Source organism: Bidens hawaiensis, unplaced genomic scaffold (genome assembly GCF_021521415.1).
Source record: "Bidens hawaiensis isolate Kalapana, Puna unplaced genomic scaffold, B.hawaiensis_p1.1 tig00044942_1, whole genome shotgun sequence".
Lineage (NCBI taxonomy): Eukaryota > Viridiplantae > Streptophyta > Magnoliopsida > Asterales > Asteraceae > Bidens > Bidens hawaiensis.
Genome location: NW_027498000.1, coordinates 27,855 through 54,374, shown reverse-complemented (window position 1 = coordinate 54,374; position 26,520 = coordinate 27,855). Strand labels below are relative to the sequence as shown.

At 33.9% G+C, this 26,520-nt stretch overlaps 3 protein-coding genes, 1 long non-coding RNA gene and 1 pseudogene across 5 annotated transcripts; 3 read left to right on the top strand and 2 right to left on the bottom strand.

The window, feature by feature from the left end:
• Nucleotides 1–5,314: 5,314 nt before the first annotated feature.
• LOC143595375 (BTB/POZ domain-containing protein At2g30600-like) lies at nt 5,315–11,148 on the top strand (annotated as a pseudogene). The gene is made up of 12 exons (XR_013146511.1): nt 5,315–6,349; nt 6,796–7,128; nt 7,554–7,784; nt 8,125–8,286; nt 8,759–8,971; nt 9,073–9,120; nt 9,549–9,607; nt 9,712–9,838; nt 9,939–10,013; nt 10,089–10,169; nt 10,277–10,345; nt 10,784–11,148. The product of XR_013146511.1 is annotated as a BTB/POZ domain-containing protein At2g30600-like (transcript).
• LOC143595376 (uncharacterized) lies at nt 6,497–6,904 on the bottom strand. The gene is made up of 2 exons (XR_013146512.1): nt 6,768–6,904; nt 6,497–6,734 (listed from the first exon to the last, which is right to left on the bottom strand). It is a non-coding gene; the product is annotated as an uncharacterized LOC143595376 (long non-coding RNA).
• A 2,551-nt stretch (nt 11,149–13,699) lies between the features above and the next one.
• On the top strand, nt 13,700–16,179 carry LOC143595373 (dolichol-phosphate mannosyltransferase subunit 1-like). Its single transcript, XM_077074406.1, has 8 exons — nt 13,700–13,854; nt 14,277–14,376; nt 14,482–14,515; nt 14,595–14,671; nt 14,818–14,843; nt 15,554–15,718; nt 15,794–15,908; nt 15,996–16,179. Exons 1-8 carry the CDS (start codon nt 13,751–13,753, stop codon nt 16,098–16,100), a joined length of 726 nt encoding a protein of 241 aa, XP_076930521.1. The 5' UTR covers nt 13,700–13,750; the 3' UTR covers nt 16,101–16,179.
• A 2,617-nt stretch (nt 16,180–18,796) lies between these two features.
• Nucleotides 18,797–23,547, top strand: LOC143595372 (protein EARLY STARVATION 1, chloroplastic-like). The gene is made up of 11 exons (XM_077074405.1): nt 18,797–19,265; nt 19,773–19,864; nt 20,256–20,446; nt 20,920–20,959; nt 21,072–21,153; nt 21,227–21,304; nt 21,707–21,832; nt 22,046–22,167; nt 22,674–22,713; nt 22,824–22,898; nt 23,253–23,547. Exons 1-11 carry the CDS (start codon nt 19,024–19,026, stop codon nt 23,413–23,415), a joined length of 1,251 nt encoding a protein of 416 aa, XP_076930520.1. The 5' UTR covers nt 18,797–19,023; the 3' UTR covers nt 23,416–23,547.
• A 1,856-nt stretch (nt 23,548–25,403) lies between these two features.
• LOC143595374 (uncharacterized) lies at nt 25,404–25,718 on the bottom strand. Its single transcript, XM_077074407.1, has one exon. The coding sequence runs from the start codon at nt 25,716–25,718 to the stop codon at nt 25,404–25,406; it is 315 nt and encodes a 104-aa protein (XP_076930522.1).
• Between the last annotated feature and the right edge of the window lie 802 nt (nt 25,719–26,520).

The window sequence follows — 26,520 nt, the reverse complement described above, 5'->3', positions numbered from 1 at the left end:
TAAATCCACAAAAAACTAAATAAAATAATAATAATAATAAAGCAATGAAAAATCAGGAAGAAACACAATCAAAATATCGAAATGAAATAAAACATGGATTAAATAACGAAATCATTTTCTCATTGAATTGAAGAATAATAAACATACGTTTAGACAAGTTTATGGTTAAAGATAAGCCACACTTGTACAGAATGACGGCCACAAACCCTAAAGAGTTTAGTTTCATCAAGAAGCTAATGTGATTAAATATTTATAGGTGAATGTCGGATGATCCACTACCGATGGGCTTGGGCTTTTATTTGGGCCAACCTTGAATTATTTTGTTTGTTTATTAAAACTTTTAGGCCTTTTAGCAACTGGAAAAGAAATTTTTATTTTGGTTCTAAGAACAATATTATCAAGGAGGAGGTTCAGTGAGGTCGTTGGTTAATCGAACAAATGATGTGAAATGTTGTTAAACATGTGTTCAATGATATACTTTAGTCGGTATTAAGATAGCGTTTAGTATTAGCCTATTAGGTAATGAAGAAGAGAACGAAATTAGTCACTTGTTACGTTAACTTATACGGTATAAGGTAATTGAATGGACGAGGGAATTGAATTGATCATTATAATTCCATTGCCTAGGCATGCCCGGCTCCGAGAAAGCAAAAACATTTTTTTGGGTCGAAGGCGAATTTTTTTTGGACCTTAATTAAAAATGAGTATTTTGTTGGTTTAAACAATAAAATATTTATATAGGTTTTGGGTTGTGTAAAAATTTTTTTGTATAAAAAGGGATTAAAAATGTCCCAAATGAGACTTAAACTCATAACCTTTTGATTGAGAGTAATACCTCTTTGCCACTAGACCAAGCTAGTGGTCATGTAATTAGGTTTAAACATTAAATACACATATTGTTTTTAATAAAAATAAATATAATTTAAAAAAAAATCGGGCCTAACGGGGTGTCGGGCATGTGGCCGTCGACCACCCCGCCACCCCTATGGGCTGGCCCTGTGCCTAAGTTGGTTACCTTATGGGAATTGAATGAATTATAATTTTGTGTTGTTTGATAGTTAGGAAAGATTAAAGAATATAATGCAAATATGGAGGTGGAAACCGGTGGCGAAGCTTGGACGAAAACGTTGTTGCGGAAAGAGGGGGAGGCTAGTAAACCTTCGCCCTTGGTTGCCGATGGTGGTGGTGGCTAGTAGGGGTGGTGTCGGCCGCAACTGCAATGGAGGCCCATACACCTTAAAGTTATGTTTTATTCATTTCTTTCCCTTTTATTTAAATGGATTTAGCACTAGGTAAGTTGGTAGCTGGTACATGCAATATGCAAGCTTCGATGGTCATAGAGATTTATCAATAATTCAAGATGTAGTGATGTATTACCTTTAGATTGTCTATTCCCAACCCGATTTAGCAATGCATGGTTATATCAAAGTAGGGTTGTTCACGAGCCGAGCCGAATCGAGCGAAGGGTTGCTCGTTGCTTGGCTCGTTTACAACCGAACCGAGCGGCTGAAATTCGAACCGAGCGAAAACCGAAACGAGCCAAAATCGAATCGAGCATTTTTCGATCGAACATCGAGCGATTTCGAGCATTATTTATTTATTTTTCACTTTAAAAAATTTAATAAGAAACAAATTTGAATGTTGTAAATAATATATTTAATAAATAAATTAGTAGTTTTTTAGACAAACATGTAATATATTGTAAATTTTTATTATAAATAATTTAGAGTGAGATATAATGATCGTGTAAACAAACTTTTAGTTTTCTAAAAACTTGAATTGAACAAATAAAACTATAAAATTGACGGAATATGAAAAATTTTAAGGGGTAAAAATAATTATATTATGTGTTTTGTCTATATATTTATATATTTGTTCATATATAATTATATATAAAATAAATTAAAAATATTCGAGCCGAGCCGAAACGAGCTTACCCTTGCTCGTTGATTGGCTCGTTTACAAACCGAACTGAGCAGAGCGGCTCGTTTTCAATCGAGCGAAAAAACGAGCGAGCATTTTCCGAGCAATTTTCAAGCGAGCGAGTAGCGAGTTCGAGCGTCGAGAGGTTTGGACGGCCCTGTATCAAAGCCACTCTTTTATTATTAACCCAAAATCCCACAACCCCAACTCCAACCCCAAGCCCAATCCGAAAAGATATGGCACATGGTCTCAACTTCATACCCTTCTCTTTGAGTCTTTGATTACCTAGACACTTAGTGTTAACATAGTTGTGTAATTTAGTTATGGGTTTAGTATAGGTAGGGCAAGACTCATGGGTTTTTTGATATAGTTGTTATGAACTGAATGGATCTAAATCGATGGACCCAACTAGGTAGCTCCAGAGCCGGCTTCGAGAAAGCAAAAAAAATTTTGGGCAAGGTTAAATTTTTTTTGGACTTAAGTTAAAAAAGAGTATTTTGTTTGTTTAAACAATTAAATTTTTATATAAGTTTACTTGCTTATAATTTGGCTTGTGTAAAAATTTTTTGTACAAAAATAGGATTAGGCATGTCTCAAATGAGACTTGAACCCAAAACCTTTTGGTTGAGAGTAATACCCCTTTGCCACCAGACCAAGCTAATGGCCATGTAATTAAGTTTAAACATTAAATATACATATTGTTTTTAATAAAAATAAATATAATTTTTTTAAAAAAAAAATATTCAGGCCTAAAGGGGTGTCGGGTCTGTGGTCGTCGACCACCCCGCCACCCATATGGGGCGGCCCTGGGTAGCCCGGTCCAAGAGGCCCATCAAGTTAACAGTGCGGTGAAGGGGTTTCTTGCAGGTTAAAAGGAACGCAAATGGATAACGTAGAGACTAGGAATGAATTGTAGATGAGAGTCTTCTCTCTCATCCCCTTCTCTATGTAATAGGATTATATTTCCCATCTCCTTCTTGTAACCAATTCATTATGAATCAATGAGCCAATGAGCTATGAACGATTACTACTCATATCTCATGTTTGATGTTTAGCTTGTATTGATTCGCTTCATATTTTGGTTTGAAGTCAGTTAGAGTTTGACCAATGAAACATGTTTGAGCTCAACTCTAATAAGATTTAAAAGCTTGAAATAACAATTGTTTCGAAACAAGTTAAACCATGCAAGCTTGGATTGTGACTAGATGATGAAAATAAGCTGTTTTCACTAGCAATTCTCCGGGTGTTTATTTTAAAAATATAAATTTAGTTCGAATTTATTTTTACATGTCACTCAATCCTTATTTTATAGAATGAGATTTATCAACTGTTACGAACATCTTTAACGGACCAGATAACCGTCTCTCTCTATATGTGTGCGTGTTTCGTTTCCTTTCTCTCTCATCCCTCTTTCACATCTTTTATTCGTGATCATTTGTTTCTTCTTATGAATAACTCGTGTTTATAACCTCTCTCCTGTAAGAGATGCACTACAAAGATATTTTAGCAATAAACATAAACAAATCGCAACACGTATTTTAAATCTATAGCCACATTATTGACATGTTTCAAATAATTTAATATAAACATTCACATAGATAATGGTCATGAAGGGCTTAGGATGACAAATGCTTCAAATAAATGGATAAATTGTGTAACATAGAAATGAAAAGACGACTTAACACATCATTCTGAGTCAGTAGTGAGTCACCTGAGATAGGATTTATGGAGTAGTTGCTATCCATCTATTTTAATATTATAATTGTTAAATACGATGATACCAGCAGTTTGATTGCTAACGGTCCCATGTGAGGCCTGAGGTAGGTCATTTTTAGGTATGGAACTATGGATATTAAAGTTTCCACATTATTTTAAACTCTTATACAAAAAACAAACATTTATAAGTTTGAATTTTTTTACAGATTGTAAGTTTAAAGTAGTTTACAAAGTATGTTAATTATATATTTGTTATTATTTTTTGACCGGCTAAATGTTACGAACTATTAAAAATCTAGGATTGAACACGTAACACCCTATTCAATACCCTAATCACCTTACCACTCCACCAAAATGGAATACGACCTACCTTTTTCTTGAATAACAATTTGGATCGCTGACGCACCACTGACCAACCGAGGGGAGCTAGGCTGGCACGTCCTCAAAGAAAAGCTCATACATCAGTCTAACTTGGAGACCGCCTTTAGGAGGAAACACACTGTAAGTGAGAAAACCTAATTGCATAACCTAGAAACCTTATTTTGTTGCTAGTAAGACTTGACTTAAAATTACCTTATGTATTTTTAGATAAAAGCTTTTGGTAGTCTCACTTCAATCACCTGAGCTAAGGATCATTGGTTGTTATATACTCGTTTACATTATTATAATTTTACATATTAGCCTTAAGTTTTTATATTTTTATGCACATGGTAATATTAATATAGTTATTAATCTGCTTATAAAAACAATATAAATATATAAAAAATAATAAGTTATTTAGAAAAGAAAATCCATTACTCATAAATTTGAGATATGCCATGTCAGATCGAATCTTTAGTCTATATGGGTTTCGTTTCATCGTGTGTTACACTAGAGAATTCTATGTGTGGCATCACAATGATTGTCAAGTGGCATTCGGTGACATGTTATTCCTGGGAATACCCAAGCCAAACTCTGAAGCTAGCATATGCCGTGTTAAGACTACATAGTCTGATCAAAATGAAACAAGAGACTCTCTAAGTTAAAAAATGTGATTACTTATACACAAGAAATCCGTCATTCTAAAAAAAAAAAAAAATTCAATACTCATTTAAACAAATCCCAAATACCTAAAGAGAACTATGACAAAACCTGAAAACAACAAGACTCAATGAACCAAATATTTATTAGTTACATTATTATTTTACCACATGGAGCAAAATATATGCTTTTGTACAATTTTCCCAATAATTTCGTTCGATGGGTGGAGAGCGACTGAGCTAGGAAGAGACAGATCTCCTTTACCTTTACGCGGGTAAAACGTCACACGTCATCCAATTATTATTATTATTATTATTATTGCCACCGTATCTCCGCCGTATAAATCAAGATTCCCCAATTTTCTTGATTTTCCGATTACACCAAATTGGGGTTTTATCTTCCTGGGTTCATCCGATTTCGATCAAATATTACCGAATCAGGTAAAAAGTTTGGGTTTTTTCAATCAATTTGATCTAATTTTGACGTGGGGTTTCTTCAAGATTTCATTTTGTCGTTTCTTTGAGCTCAACTTGAGGCTATTATGCAAGATATTTTTCAGATTGATGGTGAAAGATGTTTTAAAAATTGTGGTCTGGGATGTACCCAGAAGCAACTTGCTTGCTTTTGATTATTAAATTGTGTTTCCAGTAGTGCTGCAATTGTTCTTATCTTGTCACATTTTGTTAAAAGAATCAAAGATATATATATATATCTCCAACCTCATTATTATTGTCCTTTTCTTTGATTACTTTACGTGTATAAATTAAAAACACATTCTTTATTTAAGTGCACATGTGAGTTGTGACCACCCCTAAATATTGTTCATAAAAATTGAAACTTGAATCTTTATACATTCATTAGATTGAAAAATTTGAAGCAGAGGAAAACAATGGAGAAGAAGCAGAAGAAGTTCCTAACCGTTGCACCATTCGAATACGCGTGGCGTGATGATTTGAGGTTTAAGCAAGCGGGGCGAGGTTGTGTTGCATTCGAAGCATTTGCACACAACGATGTCACGGTGGTCTTTCGTGAACAGTTAGGTAGTCAACACTACCATTACAAACGCGACAATAGTCCGCATTACACCGTGATCATCGGTAGTCGTCGAAACCGACGGCTCAAGATCGAGGTAGATGGAATCACGGCTGTCGATGAAGCGGGACTAGGTTTATGCTGTTCGTCTGCGTTCCAAAGTTATTGGATAAGTATTTGTGACGGGTTGATTAGCATCGGAAAGGGTCGGTACCCTTTTCAAAATCTTGTTATTCAGTGGCTTGATGAGAAGCCGAATTGTAGTGTGCAGTATGTTGGGCTTAGTAGCTGGGATAAACATGTCGGGTATAGAAATGTTAACGTGCTTCCGTTAACTCAGAATCATATTTCGCTTTAGAAGCATGTTGATTGCGGAGAGTATAAGGGGGAGGATGATATTGATGAAGAGTTGAGGGATGAGTTTGGTAACTTTGATAATCATGAGGGGCTTGGAAGCTTTCTTGAAAATTGGGAGTTGTCTGATGTGTATTTTGTTGTGGGTGATGATGAGCAGCCTGTGCCTGCTCATAAGGTGATCCTTGCAGCAGTTGATGATATTAGTTTATGTTTGGTTGATCAAGATGTTATCCTGGTTAAGGATGTGAGTTATCCGGTTTTGCATGCTTTTCTTCGGTTTATCTATACAGGATTTACACAGGTAAATTTCTATCCTATATTGATTCATCTTCATTTTTTATTTTCAAATTTGTTTGAAATAATTAGTTTGAAATATCAGTGCAGGAGTAGTTACAAGTTACAACAAGTTAGATCTAATTATGTGATTATTTAGAGTTATTCATATATCATATATGCAATTTATTAAATGATGAGAATTTACCGAACAATGAAACGATTTATTATTAGATTATCACAACTTTACACTAGAAGCATGTTAAAACATTATCTTTGGTGGTTTGTTTTGTTACATTTGATTATATGGTTATGATTATTTCATATCACATACCCATTTTCAAAACAATTTTTTTCGTACTAATATAATGTTCAACACTGTATCAAAAGAGAGTGATTATTACAATTTTGACCTTCAAAACTCATATCCAAACACTTCCTTTCACCTCTAATGATCCTTACATTTATATGTAGATTCCAGAGTCACTACTAGCATCCTTAAGGGATCTAAGCTTACGGTTTGGAGCAACTTCATTGGTAAAACAATGTGAAAATATAATCGACCGATTTAAACTCAACAAGAAGTTGTTTGATTCTGGCAAGAATGTTGAGATATCATACCCTAATTCTCAACCTCATTGTGGTGGGCCTGCCTTTCCATTACGGCTTCCTCTGAGTGTGCAAAAGCTTGAACATTCTCACCAAACGGGCGCGTTTAGTGATATCGATATTAGCATTGAAGGTCATGGTCTCATTGATAGGTCTCATAAAGTTATTCTTGGTATATGGAGTTTACCATTTATGAAGGTTAGCTACTCCTCATTTGCGTTTATTTAGTTTATTAGTTTATGGTTATAGAGTTTGTTATACTTTTTCTTAAATTAGCAATAAACTTTTAAGCAAAGCGCAATTTGATTGTTTAGTAATGAACAACATGTTTAACCGGTAGCATGTTCTATTTGTTATTTTTAAATAATTGCTTATGTGGCATTTTATTATATCTATATACTAAGTGGCAGTTAATGCGAGATTTTATAGTTACTTTTAAGTAGTTGTTATAAGATTATTTTCTTCAACTTTTCAATAAAGTTATTTTCAATTTTTTTACCCGTTAATTTTTTTATATGGTCTCAGTTTCACGCATAAAATTTAGTTGCTAAAATCGGGAAAATGTAAAATTGTTTCTAAGCAACTTATGTTCACTTGATCTAAAGAAAATACTTGAATTACAGATGTTTACAAACGGTATGAGTGAGAGTGTTTCTTCAGAAGTATGCTTAAAAGACGTATCACCAAAAGCTTTCAAATTTATGATCGATTACTTCTATAATGGTGGGCTAAATTTGGAAGATACCGTTGAAAGTAATATCTTGTTGCTCGAGCTTCTCTTGTTAGCGGATCAATTTGGCGTTTCTCTCCTTCATCAAGATTGTTGCAAAACACTTTTAGAACGTCTTTCTGAGGTAGTTTTGATAACCCTTTTTTGTTTTCTATTACATGCTTTATATTGGTTTTTTATTTTAATATTTGGTTTGACTACCGTGGTTTTGAAGTGTAACTCTAAACGTACAAGGAAGTGAGGATTCGGGCGTGTTAGAACGGAGAGATGGATTTATAATAATGAATTATAAATATTAATTACTCTTATCTATATATTAAATGCAGGAATCGAGTAGTGGATGAAGATGTTACAAGAACATATTTTTGTATTATGCGCAAGTTTAAATGGACAAGGAAGAAGACACTTTTGGCCAAGTAATTAAATTATTGAATTTGTTATCTAATTATTATGCTTTGTTGCAGGGTTCGGTATGCTTAATTCTTCAAGTGATTCCCTCCATCCCATCTTGTAAGATTATAGAAGAAACATGTGAACGGATATTTACAAAGCACTTTGATTATTGTACTACGGCTAGTTCCGACTTCGTCTTGCTAGACGAATCAACCTTTTATAACATTTTACAGGTGGGTTCAACTTCTAAGTTCCAAATTTTTTGCTTTTCATGTTTAAGAATGCTGTTATGTGTCATCTTGCTGACTGCCATGGGGCCCACGTCAACAAGATGAACGGTACAACTAATGTGACAGTCGTTTTCCCATAATTGTTGGTATTTTAGTATTTGGATGAACATAACCACTTCTAATTATACTTAGGTATGGAATCTAATGAAAAGAAGTTAATCTTGAATTGTTATGTATTAAAGCATTAAACTTTAAGGATCTTGTGTTTATTAGACTAACTATCTCTAAGTAAAATTACCCTTTTACCCCTTATTATCTTACTTAGTCATGGAATCTTGTTAAAAACAATATAATCTTGGGCTGTTAAGTATCAAAGCATTACACTTTAGGGATCTTGTGTTAATTAAGACTGTGGGCACTTCTCTTGCATTTGAGAAATGAACATGTCTTTATAGTGTAATTGTATATTTTGCAGCATCAAGATTTGACGGTTACTTCTGAAGAAAGGGTTCTTAATGCCATACTAATGTGGGGTTTGCAACCAAATGAATTATCCAACTGGGAAACGATTAATGACATGCTTTCAAACATGACACCCGAAGATCTTTTTGGTACAAGAGTTCACTCACTAAAAGTCTTGCTACCACTTGTGCGGTTTCCATTGTTACCATTGGTCTTGCTAAAGAAGGTACATACAACATATGATTATATGATGTGATCTTGAGGTTTTCTCATATGTTCGTTTTTTTGGATTGATTATTTGTTTTAATATCTTGCTTTGTATTTCAGATGGAGAATAGCAATCTTAGCATGAAAATCCGTACTTTTTATCATTTGGTGAGTTGGGTAACATGTCAAAATGGGTACACTTTTAGGCGGGTCAAAACGGGCTGGGTTGACCTGCCAACATCTTTTTGTCCATTTTTTTTGGGATTTCATGAGTATTTTTTTTGTTAAAAATGTAATATGTATGCAATATGACTACAAACACTATTTATTAACCTTATGATGCTCATTTTTGAATACATCAGTATAGGAGGTTACAAAAACTTGACTACACTTTGTACGACTTTTAAACATTTTGACCCATTTAAATACTTTCATTTTTAGCTACATTTTTAACTAGTTTGACGCGTTATCAATAAGATGCGACCAAAATCGACATGTTTTAACATAAAACACTTCACATTCCCTCTCCCAATAATATTACAATAATTAGGGGTATTTTAGTCATTTCTTTAATATTTTATATGCTCATTTTATAGGTGAAAGAGGCTATCACTTTCTTGGAATCAGGTTTCCCAACTTCAGGAAGTCATCCTAAGTATGTTCAAATGCATCTAATTTATACCTTTTCTAATCCTTTAAATAATATTTATTTTTGTATTAAGACACTTTTTATTAATTTAATCTTTTTCGATTTTTAAGGTTCCAACATAGGCAATCAAGTTTTAAGGAGCTTCAATACATACGCGATGGTGATAGCAATGGAGTTCTGTATTATGCAGGCACATCATATGGTAAACACCAATGGGTTAATCCTGTTTTAGCAAAGGTAAATTTTCTCTTTTATTATCATTAATTAGTAAAAAAGTAAAATAGAATAAAGGAAAATAAAAAAAATGATTTTTGTTTTTTTTTTATTATTTTTCCAGAAAATTAGTATTATGGCTAGCAATCCTATTTCAAGATACACAGATCCTAAAGTCTTGGCCTCAAGAACTTACCAGGTATGATATATTTACAGTTATATAATATTAATTTAATGAAAGACTTGATCGTTAATTATATTAATCTTGAAACAGGGAACGTCTTTTGCTGGGCCCCGTATTGAGGATGGGAAGAACTGTTCATGGTGGATGGTTGACCTTGGCCTTGACCACCAGGTATAACCCATTCTTAATCATTAATAGTACTCAAGATTAGGTTTATTGCACCTATGTGTCCGGTTAACTCGGGTCAACCTTACATTTATATTCTTGTTTTGAAACAGCTCATGTGCAACTACTACACATTGAGACAAGATGGATCGAAGGCTTTCATGAGATACTGGAATTTTCAGGTACTGTCATACAATTTTCAATTATTTAACAGTTGAAAATGAATAAATAATAATTTAAAAAATAAAAATAAATAAATAATGATTATTTGAAGAATAAATAAAAAATAGTTCTATTTACAATGTTGAAAAAATTGTTATTTTTTATGTAAAAGTAGTTATCAATTGTTAACAAGTGTATGATGGTTTGTGCCAAGTTTCAAGCTGGAAGTGGATTATAATAAGTTCATTCTCATAATATAATAATAAAATAAACTCTTTTTATGCCTAAAAAGCGACTAGTGAAGTCAAAGTCAACTCCCTAGTTTATCGATTTTACTCCAATTCAATCATTCTTTTCTAAAATATATTATTGAACGAACATAAACATTTTCTAAGTTGAAAAGGAGATACTTTGATATTGACTAAGAAAAGTCAACTGATACATAAATCAACTCTCAGGGTTCATCCGATGGTAAAAACTGGACAAACTTGAGGGTACATGAGAACGACCAAACAATAAGCAAACCGGGACAATTTGCTTCATGGCCCGTTACAGGCCCAAAACGCTCTGCTCCCGTTTAGATACTTCAGAGTGGCTCTAATGGCGCCGACAACAGACGATATGAACCCGTGGACACTTTGCATTTGCTTTTTGGAACTCTATGGTTATCTGCACTGAATGTCGTATAAGTTAGGTTGTTTTTTCAGTGTTTTGAGATTAGGTCACAGTGTAACGTATGTAACCCGTTTGATTTGTTGGTTTCTGGTGTTTGTTGTGAATCTTTGAAGAATAATGGTCAAGTTTTCGGGTCGTTTTGAGTCAATTGTGTGCACAGGGTGTTTAACTGCTTATTTCATGGTCCAATATAGACTTAAATCAGGTTTAAACCTTAAACCCTGAACACTAAATGCGATTTTGATTTTGAACCAGTTCTATTAGTTTAAATGAACAGTTGTGAGTTCAATATGGTTCATATCATTTGTTGATATGAAAACTAAAATATAAGTGTGATTAGTATTCATTTTGTTTGAATGTATAGTTATGAGTATAAGTTTAACTTAACACTAAAGATATAGTATAGAACTCGTAAACTTTTAACCTGTGAGGCGACACAGGACAGAAATAGTTAGGGTTGTACTAGGCACACCTCATACACCCCTTAATATGGGGCGTATAGTGCAATACGCCCCATATTAAGGGGTGTGTCTTTTATATTGTACTTTACATGAGGCGTATTACACTATTATGCAATACGCCCCATATTAACGTATAATATGCCCCGTATTGTACAATACGGGGGCATATTGGTTCAGTAACAATATGCCACATATTATACAATACGGGCCACATATGTTCAGTTTGAATAATTGAGCCATATGGCTCCCCCTTTCTTCTCTTTATTATATATATATATATATATATATATATATATATATATATATAATAATAATAAAATCATTAGGAGCCAGCGTCAGATTGGCTGGATAGTCAGTTACGTCGGCGCTACTCAGCGTGGTGAGAGGTACGAGGTACCACCTCCACCTACTTTCGACCACGAGGCGAGCACGTCGGGCGTTCGACGCGGACAGGGCGACGACGTGGACGACCACGTTGATGTTCACGATGCGGCGTTTACGGCCTCTGGCATCGACGACACCGTTTTTATAGTTTGTATATATTTTGTACAAACTCGATCCTTTGTATATGATAATGTTTTGGTTTGATGTATATACGTATTTATTGTTTTGTTAAAAAATTTTTGTTATAAAAACACAAATTTTTAAACAAAATTATTATATAAAAATAAGAAAACAAAAAAACAAAATTAAAACACAAAACTAAAACTTAAAACATAAAAAGAAAAATGAAAAAATAAAATAAAAAACATAATAAGACAAAAAATGGTGGGGTTTTCTAAAAACCCCCTTAATATGCCCCTTATTGAGCTATGCGAGGCATATTGAGGGGTTTTTTTAGTAAAACCCAATAGGGGTTAGTTTTTGGCGGTTATATCTGACTCATTTAATAAACCAATTGTGTTTGGGTTGACCAATTTGACTTGTTTAATTAAAAAGGTTGTGCTTAGGTTGATTCGTTTAACCTATGTAATTAAATATGTCGTGTTTGGATTGACATGTTATCCCTATGGACCCTATTTAATTAAACAGTTGAACCCGTGTGTAGTTAAGTTGGTTGAACCGTCAACCTATTTACATCAAGTTTAACCCATGAATTACAACAACCTCAACCCGTTTATAACTCAATTTATTATGGTCTATAATTTGATTACAACTATGTTTGTGTAAGATTGTATTAAATGTGTCCGGTTATGATTGATGTTTGTAACATGAATAAACCCCATGAATAAATATGCGTTGTGTTGGTTCAACATGCTAACATGAAACCTGTTAGCCTGCCATCCGACAACATTATTAGTTCGCCACACCTATAAAACGATGTTTGTGTACTTTTCATTTAAAATTATAATTATTATGTAATTTATATTTAACTTAATAACCAATTATATACACATCACTGACCAATCATACGTGACATATGAGGTGTCATATGTGACCATGCATGTCATGGTGGTTAATCAGATAGATATATTGTTTATAAGTGTTAAACTGTAACTGATGTAAGATTATATCACAGATAAATGTCGTATGAACATATTTTTTTTTGTTTACAAAGCTGCATAAAGAGCTAGGTGACGTACTTATAGTAGCACTAGTTTTTTAATCATGGAGTTTAGAAAGTTATAAACAAGATTTTCCATTACCCATCTTACTTGTGAAAATAGTAAAAAATAGAGGTGAGAAAAAACTGAAAACTGAATTCTTAAATTAAAAAATTAACCATAACTGAACAAAAACGACAGTTATGCTTAAGTGAATATTATTAACCGACCATTCGGTTATGGTTATAGACTATATGTAACGTGTCTCCAATAACCGAAAGTACAGAACCAAACCTTTTATTTTTATGTTTTTTCAAATTTTATACCTCTATTTCAATATTTTCTCTCTTTATCCAACTTTGAACATTTAAATTTACGCTGCAATCATCTATAACATGGCTTGAAAAGTCATAACCAACTTGAAGCTAACATATTTTTGCTTAGAAACTTCACAAAGTGTGGAACACCATAACTGAACTAACTTAAACTAAAACAAATGATAAAAAAAGTACATTGAACAACTAATTAAAATTAACCGAAACTAACTCATAATTGACGGTCAACCGACCATTCAGTTACGGTTAAGGTTAAGCCCACCTAACCGAATCAAACCTAACCGTGTTTGCAAGTCAAAATACCCTCTTTGACTTCCAAGTTCGGCAGCCACCAAACGGGTTTACTTTGATCATCGTCATTATTTAAGCAACCTCTTTCAAAGCTTGAAATTAGGGTTTTTGATCTGCAAATGGGTGAAGAGAAGAATAAGAACAAGTACAGCATAATTGTTCCAACTTACAACGAACGACTCAACATCGCTCTCATCGTCTTCCTCGTCTTCAAACACATTCCGTAATTTACTCTCTTTATTTCTATCCATTTCGATTATTCTGTTTCGTTCAATTGTTTACTCATATGATGACTCTGTGATTACTTAATTTTACATTAAATAAACCTAATTTTGTAGCTTCCAATTACAACTAGATCTGTCCACAATTTCACCTAATTTAGGTCTAATTATACTTTTATATTGAATCTAGATGAACTGCTCATATGTTTGCCCTAAATTTATCCCCAAATCAATTGAATTCATGAATTTTGATTAATAAATCATTGCTATATCATGACTGGTATTTGATCATCACACATTTATGTAATTGTTTATGTCGGTGTTTATTTGTTTAGTGATCGGTTTTATAATCGTGCTGTTGTTATACGTGAGCGAAAATGTTGAAGATCAAAAACTATTAATAACAGTTTTGTTGTGTTGTTAGGGATGCTGACTTTGAAATAATAATCGTGGACGATGGTAGTCCTGATGGAACTCAAGATATTGTCAAACAGTTGCAGCAAGTCTATGGCGAAGACCGTGTTGTATGTGCATTTTTAAATTAATTCGTAGTTCGTGTATCTCATAGTGTAGTGTTGTTGTTTCCTATATATGTATAGTTCTTTTATATTTTTAATTTTCTAATGCAGCTATTAAGAGCTAGGCCCAAGAAGCTTGGATTAGGTACTTCCTTGTTTGTTTTTTTGTCCTTTACATTTTTAAATAATTATCATAAAATTAAACTGATACTCTTGTTAACTAGGGACTGCTTACATTCATGGTCTGAAGCATGCTTCAGGAAATTTTGTTGTGATCATGGATGCTGATCTGTCACACCATGTAAGTGTTTATGAAAGCATTATGTACACATTTACGTCCTGCAAGAGGAATCTATTACATGCATTATCTTATTTCTTATAAATTTTGCTTTCAGCCAACTAATTATGATGTTTTTTTTTGTTTTCGTTATATGTTTGTCTACACAGCCAAAGTACCTTCCACACTTTATAAAGTAAGAAAGTTCACTCAATCTTGGTTTTTAAATTTTATCTACTAGCTAACAATTAGAGGTGACAAAATGAGGGGAACGGGCCAGATTAGATTGACCCAAAACAAATTTTAATTGTTTTGTACAAGTAGTTTAGGTCAATTGTTAAGGAAAATCCTATTGCCTTTCACTAAATTGGCACATATAAAACTTGACTTTATATTTGGAGACACTTGGACTTTAAAACCGGAAAGGTCCTTTTTATAAGGTGTAGGGACTTGATGATGCAAAAAATAAAGATTTTTTTGTATAATTAAAGGTTAAGAATTTAATGATGCAGAAAAGCAGGATACGCTGTTAAAAATCATTAAGTTTTACAGTAAAAGTTAAGGGATTTAATTGTGTAAAAATAGAAACCTGGCACTTATTTGCTGATTCAGTGAAAGTCCATATGTTTTTCTTAACAAGTTCCATGATCAGTATGTCAACCGTGGTTATAAAATTTATATTAATAAAATCAGTTTCTTCTAATAATACGATTAGGAGGTATTATGCACTAGAATACATTTGAGCATTTTTTATCATACCCTTCTGATCCTTTTGGCCCGTTTCCCTTTAATCTATTTTACCAGGTTGTCTCGTTAGAGATAAATCATAGCCTGAAGTAATCCGTTAAAAAGTTAACGAGTCGGAAAACACCAACTGTACTAATAATAAAAATCCGCTAAACTCAGGAAACAAATTGAAACTGGTGCGGATATTGTTACCGGGACCCGTTATGTAAAAGGCGGGGGTGTGCACGGTTGGACCCTGATGCGCAAATTAACAAGTCGAGGGGCTAATGTTCTTGCACATACTCTTCTTTGGCCTGGTGTATCAGACTTGACGGGCTCATTTCGGTACTTAAAATCTTATATTATCTATATATTTAGAAGTTTTTTTGTAATTTGATATATATTTTCTTGTTTTGGTAGTCTTTACAAGAAATCCGTGCTTGAAGACATTATAAGCTCGTGTGTGAGCAAAGGATATGTTTTCCAAATGGAGATGATTGTTCGGGCTTCGAGAAAAGGATACCGTATTGAAGAGGTACTATCATTACCCGTTTCAACCCAAACCCATTTTGACCATGCAGCTTCATCTGTAACTTACTAATTTTGACTTCTTGACTTTTAGGTCCCGATAACTTTTGTTGACCGAGTTTATGGAAGTTCCAAGCTTGGCGGATCTGAGATCGTCGAGTATCTAAAGGGTCTAGTTTACCTCCTTTTTACTACATAGTCGATTTTATGCAGCTTCCATTCGACTGGGATTCTAATTTTGATACATGTGTTCATTTGACTTGATAAAGCATTCTAACTTTGTTAATCGCATATTGGAATACACAACATTATTACATTTATGAGATATAAATCTAAGAACATAGAAGATGACCCCATTACACACAAGGAACCCTTATTCATGAACCCATACAAAACACGAAAACAACCTTGATAACACTGGTAGTTACTAGTTACTTGTTATCGACTTTACAAATTTGTAGAGGGCTAGGATCAAGTGACACGAAGGTCAAGAGCTCAGGGTTGTGTTGTAGAATATGCATTTTGTGTTCATCCAAGTTCACCCATGCTTCTATTTTGTAAAGGGCTAGGATCAAGTTCACCCTCTACCTTTGACCACCTAATTTTAATATAAAACCTCATAAATAAGTTGAATCCATAAATCGAACCCATAAAGCTTTATAACCAGCGTGATATCTCCACTTCCATTTCATCATTAGCTGCCGAATTAGGAGTCGAAAGGCTTCTGAGACCAAACCAATGCATTTTCTTACCAGAGCTAATCCCTCCACAACAGAAATTATCATGAAGACTTGAATTTCAAGTGTTTTACTAACAATATTAGGCATCATGAATAAAGAAATGGACGATGTATTCTCATACAATATAATCTCAAAAAAGTCTTTTTACTTTTTATTTGAAAGTATTATACACTTTTAAACACACACGTATTCTATTATTATCATTTCTAACCCACCTAAAAACACTGTTAAAGAGAACACTTATTACTGTGAAAAAAACTTTTGAGTTTCCGAGAGGACGGGTTATCCATATGGGTAGGGTGTATGACTTTCAAAACACATGGCAATACCACCCAATCCTATGTGAGTAAGGTGCATGACTTCATTTCATGGCAAATGTTTGTCACACAACATTGATTCATTATTGACCATTGAAGAATTAAAATGTTTAATAAAGTTTTAGGGTACTTGTAGGTAGAGGTGCACAAAAAACCCGAACCCGGAACCGGACCCGAAATAAATACCCGGAACCGGTTTTTCTAATACCTGGGTTTTTAATACCCGAACCCGACCCTACTCGTAGGGTATGGATAGGGTATGCATTTTGGCACTAAAACCCGAACCCGAACCGGACCCGATTTGTACCTGATAATACCCGAAAACCCGATTTGTACCCGATAATACACGAACCTGGAACCGAGGTTTTCCAATACCCGAAACCGGGTATTTCAAATACCCGATGTATACCCGAAAAATACCTTAAAAATACCCGAATAATACCCCTAAAAAGTGTAAACTTTTAAAAAATCCAATCTATATAAAAAAAATACCGGAAAAAAACCCGAAAAAACCCGTAAATAGAGTTTTTTCAATACCCGATAATAGGGTATTCAAATACCCGGTTTTAGAATACCCGGTTCTATACCCGACCCGAACCCGATGCATAGGGTATGATTTTTAGAGACAATACCCGACCCGAACCCTACCCGGTCATACCCGAACCCGGTTCTATACCCGACCCCGGGTATTTAGAAAACCCGATTTGTGCACCTCTACTTGTGGGTAGGTGTTGCCCGTAAGTTTATGGTTTGTGGGTAATTAAGGATAGAAATGAGGTGGCAATACATGATTGACCAATGCGTAAGTAATACTCATGAGTGTCCATTCCATCTCATATCATACGATTTTTTATCAAGTGACTTATGTTTTCACTGTTTTTATTGGATTACATTAAAACCAAAATATTTATCATTGTTTGATCCATAATGGTGACCAAATCTACATGGTTCCAGTGTTTATGAATTTTATTGCTAATTCATTCTATTCTACTAGCTACGTGCCCGCGTGATGCGGCGAGGATATGCACGCAAACATAACATCAAATGCGTAAACGGTGTTATCATTCCTGTATGTGTGTGACTGCACAATAGTACGCGCGTAACCGGCGATAGTATGCCCGTATTGCGACATTGGAATCTTAACCGGTGTTAGTAAGTACGTCACATAACGACCGTACGTGCTCAACCAGGTCTTGGCGCACGCATAACGCTACATTGAACTCGTCTTGACACGCAACCCGTTTCACCTGACACTATTCTAACCCGAATTTCGTTATCACTTGACCCCTTTCAACCCAAACTCCTCCCGACCCAAACCAAAATAACATTTTTTATATCGACACATTCTAACCTTAATCTTTTAGACCCATGACCCGACGGTCGAACCCGCCCGATTCGTTTGTCGGTCTTTAATGGTAATCACATAACACGTTAAGTTTTTAAAATGAAAAAAATATAGCAATACCATACTCAAATTAAAGAGAATAAAATACTCATTTTTATGGTATAATGTTTTAAAAAAAGTATTAGCGTGTGAAAAAGTTATAACCGTTTAAACGCTGTTGGAGTAGTTGGTTTAAAATAAGGGGTATATATGCAACTATTACAAAAATTAACAATATTTAATTAAAGTTAAAGAACCAAAATTGTAATTATTTTTAAATAAATTAAAAATCAACCATAACATGAATTTGCTTTTGCTAAAAGGCAAAATTGTCAAAAGACAAAATTGTCCTATACATATCTTAATTTTATGCATAATAGTTTATACTTAAAGCAACAAGTTTAATACCTCTCTCACTCATGCTTTATATATAGTATAGATTATTATTATTATTAGTATAACAAGTGACGTGTGAGGAAATGAATGGTAAATATGAGCATGAATGGCGGAGCCCACCTTCAACACCGGGATTCTCAACACGCCCATTCCGATCAATTCAAACACTCACACTATCTTCCATTCAACCACCAAACAAAACAATACCCACTAGGGGTTTAGTTTTTATGGGTTTCTGGGCAAAACCCACTTCAAATTTCCTCATTATTCTTACTAACATTAATCATGACTGAGTTCTCGATCACGGCGTCCAATACGCCGGCGTTTGGGTTGCGGATGCGGCGGCCGGAGGTGGATTCGGTGCGTTTACGGCGGAGGGTTTTGGTTCGGTGTTGCTGCTCCGGGAAGGTGACACCGATCCGGAGGATTGCAACCGGGTCGGGTCGGAATGCTGAAGATCGGCCGGTTGAATTGAATCAAAAAGTTGGAATTCAAGCTGCACCTGCTTTACCCTTTGCATCATCACAGTACGTTATTTGATTATTATTTTTGCATTATTATATATTTTAATTTGTTAATTGTAACATGTCAATACAATTGTTATTTGCCACCAACCCGTTTTTTATAATGTATCAACCGGATTAGATTAACATGTTAAAAACTTAACAATATCCCGGGTCGTGTTGGGTTACACATTTTTCAGTGTTTGCGGGTTAGGGCTGATGTTTTTAACGAATAAAAATATGGGTCGTTTTCAGGTTGAGCAATATAACGAGCTAACCCGCAGCCCGACAGGATTGATACTCTATAATGATATTGCTGGATATTCAAAATTTTATAACAGAAAAAACATTTAATTTGCTAAGCAGTAGAGAAATGGAGAATTTCATCTGCAGAATTATCAGCTTTTAGATTAACATCTGATATCAATTTATTTGCTTGTGACAAAATGAGAACATTGGATCATAAAATGTGTGAATTTGGTACACCTTTAAATGCATTTTGAAACTTAAATTTCATTTTAATTGTTGTAGATCTTTGATGTCTTCTAGACAAGATACATTCTTTCCACGCTGTACCCCTAAAAATCCCGGGCCCCAGTCTTGCGACGGTCCACCGAAAAGAGGTAATCTTTGACTCTTTCTTGAACTTGTAGTTATTCAAGTTTCAATATTGTTTCAATGGTGTGAAATGCTCGTAAAAATCTTGACCAAATGGTGTAAAATAGTTGACATGTCTCTACGATTGTGTATAACTGATGACATGGCTTCCCAATTTTGTACACATGGGACGCCAAGTCGACAGTTTTACACAACTGACGAGCCACATCAACATATGCACAAGCTTAATTAGAGTTTGGAGGTCAAAATTTTCAAAAAATTTCACAATATTGAAACAAAATTGAAACTTGATTGCTATCTAGTGACATTTGCCATAATGGGTGTGTTTTGTTTTGGTATATTATGTCTGCTAATGTATTTTTTTTATATCATTGTTTAATATTTTGTAAATTATAGACACTGGGATTGCAAACGAGAAGGATTGGGGCATTAGCTTAAATGAGCATGTGAATGAATCTGGTGTGAATGTGGACGGTAGTACATGGTATAGAGAAAGTGGAGAAGATTTTGGTGAAAATGGATTAAGATGTAGATGGTCAAAAATGGGTGGTCAAAGTCAAGATGGCTCTTCAGAATGGAAAGAAACGGTACTGATTAATTTTAATAATCATGTTAATCTTATGTACAAATTTTGTTAATTGTAGTTTAGATTATATAATTGGCGTTTTATGTGTAAGCTTTAGATTATAGAAAACTACTACAATTGCCTATTTTATTTGCTCATTATCATCAGTACAACCTTTCTTCTTTGTCTTTATTAAAAGGGTATTTTAGACATTAACAAATAATTAAAAATGTACCTTAATTTCACCTAAAGAAGAAGCATTTATCATCAAAATAAATTTTTTCTTGCTTTCAACATGGTAGAATTGTGCATATGTAGTGTAATTGACATTTGCATATCTTCTAACAATGTAAGGTTATAAGTTATAAATTTTGTAAATGGTGTTTATGAAATAATTAATATCATTCATTTGTTAGATTTATTATTTAAATAACATTATAAAGTATCATTGACAGTTGTGGATTCGTTAATTGGATTTCTTGATGTCATTGACAGTGGTGGGAGAAAAGTGATTGGAGTGGATACAAAGAGCTAGGTAACCTATCTTTTACTAAATACATTTAATCGCACAAACGACGTTATAGAGTTAGAAAAAGGCTCAAAGGGCAAACTTGTAATTTTAAGATAATCCTATGGTGATCATGAAGGTGTTGAGAAATCTGGAAGAAATTCTGAAGGGGATTCATGGTGGGAAACATGGAGAGAAGTTCTTTACCAAGATGAATGGAGGTTAATATTATAATTTTAATCACTTTACGCTAATGTTAATTTTAATGCAATAATTTGGTTCTTTGTATTGTAGTAATTTAGCAAGAATCGAAAGGAGTGCAACAAAACAAGCAAAATCAGGCACAGAAAACGCCGGTTGGTATGAGAACTGGTATGTAATTTATATGTAAATGAGATTAATGGAACCAAAAAATGTAGTTTTGGCTCGTTTGAGAGAAAACAACCCCAAATCGACTCATTAATTAGTAAATGTGTCAAAATTTGCCACGTGTACGTGACACGATTTCTTTGATGTTTTAACATTTTTTTACTAATAGTTAATGTGTTCATTACGATTATATAAACGATATTGTTACAAGTTACATAAATGATAAATATATATCTTAGAATAAATCTTTTTTAGAAAATTTGACTTCAGGCAATTCCAATCCATTTGACAATTCCTTGTTTGGCTTTTCTTTTTCTTTTTTTATTTTTGTTATTTATATATTATTTTTACCCATTTGAGATAAAACATAACATATTTTTTTTTTACAAAATTGTGTTAATGTAGGTGGGAAAAATATGATGCGAAAGGGTGGACCGAAAAAGGAGCACATAAATATGGTAGATTAAATGAACAATCATGGTGGGAGAAATGGGGTGAGCATTATGATGGAAGAGGATCTGTTCTCAAATGGTATATACATTCTTCAATCACACGACATATTTATTCTTTAATAATAGTTCTATTACAAATCAAGGGTATATGAGTAGCTTCAGCGTGCAATAGTACTATTTGATGATCAAGTTTCTAATACTGATTGTTTTAAGCAAGTGACCTGCAAGGTCTCCAAATGTTGTTTTTTTGGACTTTAATGCTTGTGTTTTATTTTTATTTCTTTCTTTGCAGGACTGACAAATGGGCTGAAACCGAATTCGGGATTAAGTGGGGAGATAAATGGGAAGAGAAATTTTTTTCGGGTATCGGGTCCCGCCAAGGAGAAACATGGCATGTATCGCTTACTGGTGAACGTATGTCTCATTCTTTGTTAATGACTAAAATGCCCTTTAGTCCTATTACAAAATAGGACAATTGTATATCTTTTTTGTTAAATGACGAAGAAGATGTTCAAATAGGTAAATGGTAAAATGAAATTCTATAAAAAATGAAACTTTCATATAAAAATCAAATAATTGAAATTGTTGCAATGTTAGTTGTGGGCTTTTGCATAAAATAGCAAGTTATTGTGTAGAGCTGACAAAATTTTCCTTGCTTGTTTCTAAGAATGAAAATTTCATTAAAACATGACATTTAATGAAATTTTTAAATAAAAGTGAATTTGTTGCATTGTTAGTTGTGGCTTTTTACATAAAATAGCAAGATACGATGTGGAGCTGACAAAATGCGTCGTGTTCTGTTAAACAGGTCGTGTTTTATTCTAGAAAAATTACAAGAACTAAAAGACCATACTTTTGCACTTTATTTAGAAAAAACACTTATCATTATTACTAAAAAAGATGTTCGATTTATGCATCAGGTTGGTCAAGGACATGGGGTGAAGAGCACTTTGGAAACGGGTATAATATTAATGTGATGATTATAAAACAAATTAATAATAGGTTTTATTTAGTTTTGTAATGCTATTTAGAATTAAAATCTGATGCATGTACTTCTTGGTTTTTAGCAGGAAGGTGCACAAGTATGGAAAAAGCACAGCCGGTGAAAGTTGGGATATTGTAGTAGACGAGGAAACTTATTATGAGTAAGTTGTTTTCTATTTTATTTTAATCATTAAAACGCGTCATTTGATGTGGTCACAAAATTGACACAAGTTGGGTAACGGGTTTGAACGGGTTGGGTTGAAAATGGCTAGTTTAAAAAGGAAAACTTTGTCCAATAGTAACCGACTTTTTCAAGTGTTCCATTAAAGTTACTATAAGTTTTTTGTTTCTTAAAAGTGGAAAAGTTACTCCAATTTTGTTAGGTGTTCCAATGTGATGAAATATTTTACAAATGTTCATTTTATAGTAGTTGAAGTGACATGAATGGAACACATGAAAAACTTGTCAGCTACTTAAAACTAAACTTGATCTCACTTTTTATCTTATGATTAAAGGGCTGAACCGCATTACGGGTGGGCTGATGTTGTTGGTGACTCGAGCCAGTTACTATCTATCCAACCACAAGAAAAACCACCTGGAGTGTACTCGTATCCTGACTTCAAGTCGTCTTCTGCCCCGTCACTACCTAAAAACGATGATAATCCTTCACCACCTTGACACCGATTCGAACCATGTGTTCGTTTTTGTGATCTGGACCCCTGAGAAACAGGTCCATGGAAGATCTAGCGGTCAGTTTATTTGGATTTTTGGCTTAGGCATATTGTTGTTAGTTTTCTTGGTTAATTGTTTTTGTTTGATTTAGTTTAATTTCTTTCATTGATAGACATTGTTCATTCATTTGATATGCAAGCTTCTAGGAGTAGTTTAGCTCTTTTTATTTAAAACTGTCTTTTTATCCTTTTAGTAGAGATTGAAGATGGTAAATAATTTAAACTCAAAGGTAGAGATTGAAGAGACGGTATTGATAGCCTCTACTCATGTCCTAGTCCGTTATAAAGCTAGATTTGCGCTCGTCACAACATATGTGAGCTTTTGAGTTCTATAATCTATCTAATGGCCTATTTTAGAACATTTGAATTTGTAGACAGCCTTGCTGCTCGTACCATTACTGCTAGTTGATGCCTTCACTACTTGCTATGACTTGCCGTTCGTACCATTACTACTGTTTGATATCTTCACTACACTACTTCACTCGTGCCATCACTACATCACTACTGTTTGATACCTTCACTACACTACTTCACTCGTCCCATCACTACTGCCTGATACCTTCGCTACACTACTTGCCGCTCGTACCATCACTACTGCCTGATACCTTCGCTACACTACTTGCCGCTCGTACCATTACTATTGCTTGATACTTTACTACACTAACATTGTCGTTCGTCCCATTACTACTGCTAGATACCTCCTTTACTACACTACCTGATACCTTATACATCTATGTCGTTTGGGCGACTCAATGAGCCTATGATGGTTGAAGTTATAATGAACTTATGATGGTTGAAGTTATGTTGATATTTCGTACCATTACTACTGCTTCATACAGTTACTACACTACCTGATACATTGATACATTTGCTAGCATGTCGTTTGGGCGACTCAATAAGCCTATGATGGTTGAAGTTTTATTTATCAAGTATTTACACCCATTATGAAGTTTTGTTCATCAAGTACTTAAACCCATTAATTGGTTAATTAGAACTAAATTACTTGATAAATAAGTCGAGAGGAGAACCAACGAATTTATTTATTAATTTATTAACTATTTAAATTTACTTGTACTTATTTATCTAAATTTATTTTATTTATTTAAATTTACTTTTACTTATTTATCTAAATTAGAAACGTAGTTGACCGGAATTGAGAAAACACTATCAAACATAGTTAACACAAATAACTCACACATCCATTAATCTACTATTTAAAGTTTCAAGACCCTTAATACTAGTATGCTGCAAACTGTTTAACGACCTTTATATTTTAACCAGACTTATGAACTGGATGAAGCTTCCTTATCCGTACTTCGTGATTGGACTTTACCTACTGATACTCTTCATTTTGAGACAAACAAACCGTTCATGGAATCACGGGTTCATGTAAAGCAAAGCCTAAAGAGTAAAGACCAAAGAGTAATATATGTGGAGAGTACTTGGAAAGAAGAGGGGCCTATTTGTTAATATGAGAAAGTGAAAGGTCAGGCCGCATCTTGTCTTTTTAAATTTATTACCCACCCCCTGATTTTATTTTATTTAAAAGTTTTGTATTCTAGTTCAATTAGGTTGAAAGGAGTATATATACCCGAGCTAGGTTATATCATTAGAATTGTAATTTTCGAATTTAATGAAGATTATTTTGAAGAAGTAGAGATCAAGCTTATGATTTAAATTCATTGCGTGTTAATAAATTCATTTTGTGTGTATAGGTTATGGTTAAAACAAACTTCACATTTACTAAGCTACTTGATACTCAATACAGAATCAAAATATAGTTCAACATGATAAAAGCTTCTCCTAATACAAAAACTAACCCAAAACAAAGAAATAAAATAAAAACGCACATAACAAACTAAGAAGCACTAAACCTAGATACTAATTAATTCCTTGAAACAGTTCGAAAAAAAAAATTAATTCCTTGAAACACTACTACTGGATGTAAGATTGGCCAGTGATATCAATATCCCGATCACCCGAAGACGGTGGCGGCTTTCGCATAGCTTCCGTCTTATTCGTTTCCGAAGGTCCATCTGCACTTTGTGCTACACTAGCCGGTAGTTCCCTCGGGTTCTTTGGTGGCGGCTTCTCGTCATCTTTACCATACATTCCACCACCGTAGTCCTCGTGGGTGAGAGGCTCCATGGTTGATATCACCGGGTGCCTCAGCCGGTTTTCTTCGCCTTCGCCGGCACCGACATCCTCCGCCTTCACTCGGGTCTCTTCCTTATCTCGTTCTTTCTGCATATTATATTATATTTTTTGTAACATTTAGTTAATGGGTGAATTTTGTTATTTAATAAGAGAATTTGCATGGAAATATAGTGCCACGTGTTTTACTTGACACGTGTTGTTAAGACACTAGAACCACGTATTTAATGGGATAAAGACGTCATCAAGCAAAGTCGAATAAATACATGAGTTGTGCTGGAATTAAGTTTGGGTATGAGTCAAGCTTTATAAATAGAGGCTAAAACATGTAGCTCCATTTTATGTGTATTTAAATTTTGTTCGGCTTGTTTACAACTCTAGTTAAATCGGATTGTTTTGTAACGGTAAACCATAATATCCCTACATATTAAATTGCACATACATGTTGATAGATTAATTACAAAATGTAGAAGAGTGAAGCAATAGATTCAAAATCATCATGATATTAATAAATATAGGAGTCACCTTTATGGCCAACCAAGCATGGAAAATACTATATAATCTTCAGGCCGTCTTCGATAATTTGAATAACTCAGCTGAGTCAAAGTAAAACGGCCCGTAGGCCTTAACGATTAGCTAGCGTATATGGATAAAACTTTTATCGACTGATTTATTATAAACAGAAACTATTCTGAGCATGTAATTATTCATAAACCATTGCAAATAACCTTATTTTTAATACCGAAAAACATATAAAATTAATATTTATAAAAAAAAGTTTGTGTTTCTGAAATTTATATGCCCCGGTTAATGGTGCGGCTCACACACCCTCCGAGCCTCATTGATAATTGCAAAATGTTTTGTATAATAATACATGCATTATATATAGCCTTTTTAG

Excerpts from the sequence above, each read along its gene's own strand:
- LOC143595373 (XM_077074406.1), top strand. The coding sequence starts at position 13,751 with ATGGGTGAAGAGAAGAATAAGAACAAGTACAGCATAATTGTTCCAACT. Across the intron at positions 14,377-14,481 it reads TCTATGGCGAAGACCGTGTT|CTATTAAGAGCTAGGCCCAA; the intron begins GTATGTGCATTT and ends TTTCTAATGCAG. Across the intron at positions 14,516-14,594 it reads GCCCAAGAAGCTTGGATTAG|GGACTGCTTACATTCATGGT; the intron begins GTACTTCCTTGT and ends CTTGTTAACTAG.
- LOC143595372 (XM_077074405.1), top strand. The coding sequence starts at position 19,024 with ATGACTGAGTTCTCGATCACGGCGTCCAATACGCCGGCGTTTGGGTTG. Across the intron at positions 20,447-20,919 it reads CTTCAGAATGGAAAGAAACG|TGGTGGGAGAAAAGTGATTG; the intron begins GTACTGATTAAT and ends TGTCATTGACAG. Across the intron at positions 21,154-21,226 it reads CTTTACCAAGATGAATGGAG|TAATTTAGCAAGAATCGAAA; the intron begins GTTAATATTATA and ends TTTGTATTGTAG.
- LOC143595374 (XM_077074407.1), bottom strand. The coding sequence starts at position 25,718 with ATGCAGAAAGAACGAGATAAGGAAGAGACCCGAGTGAAGGCGGAGGAT.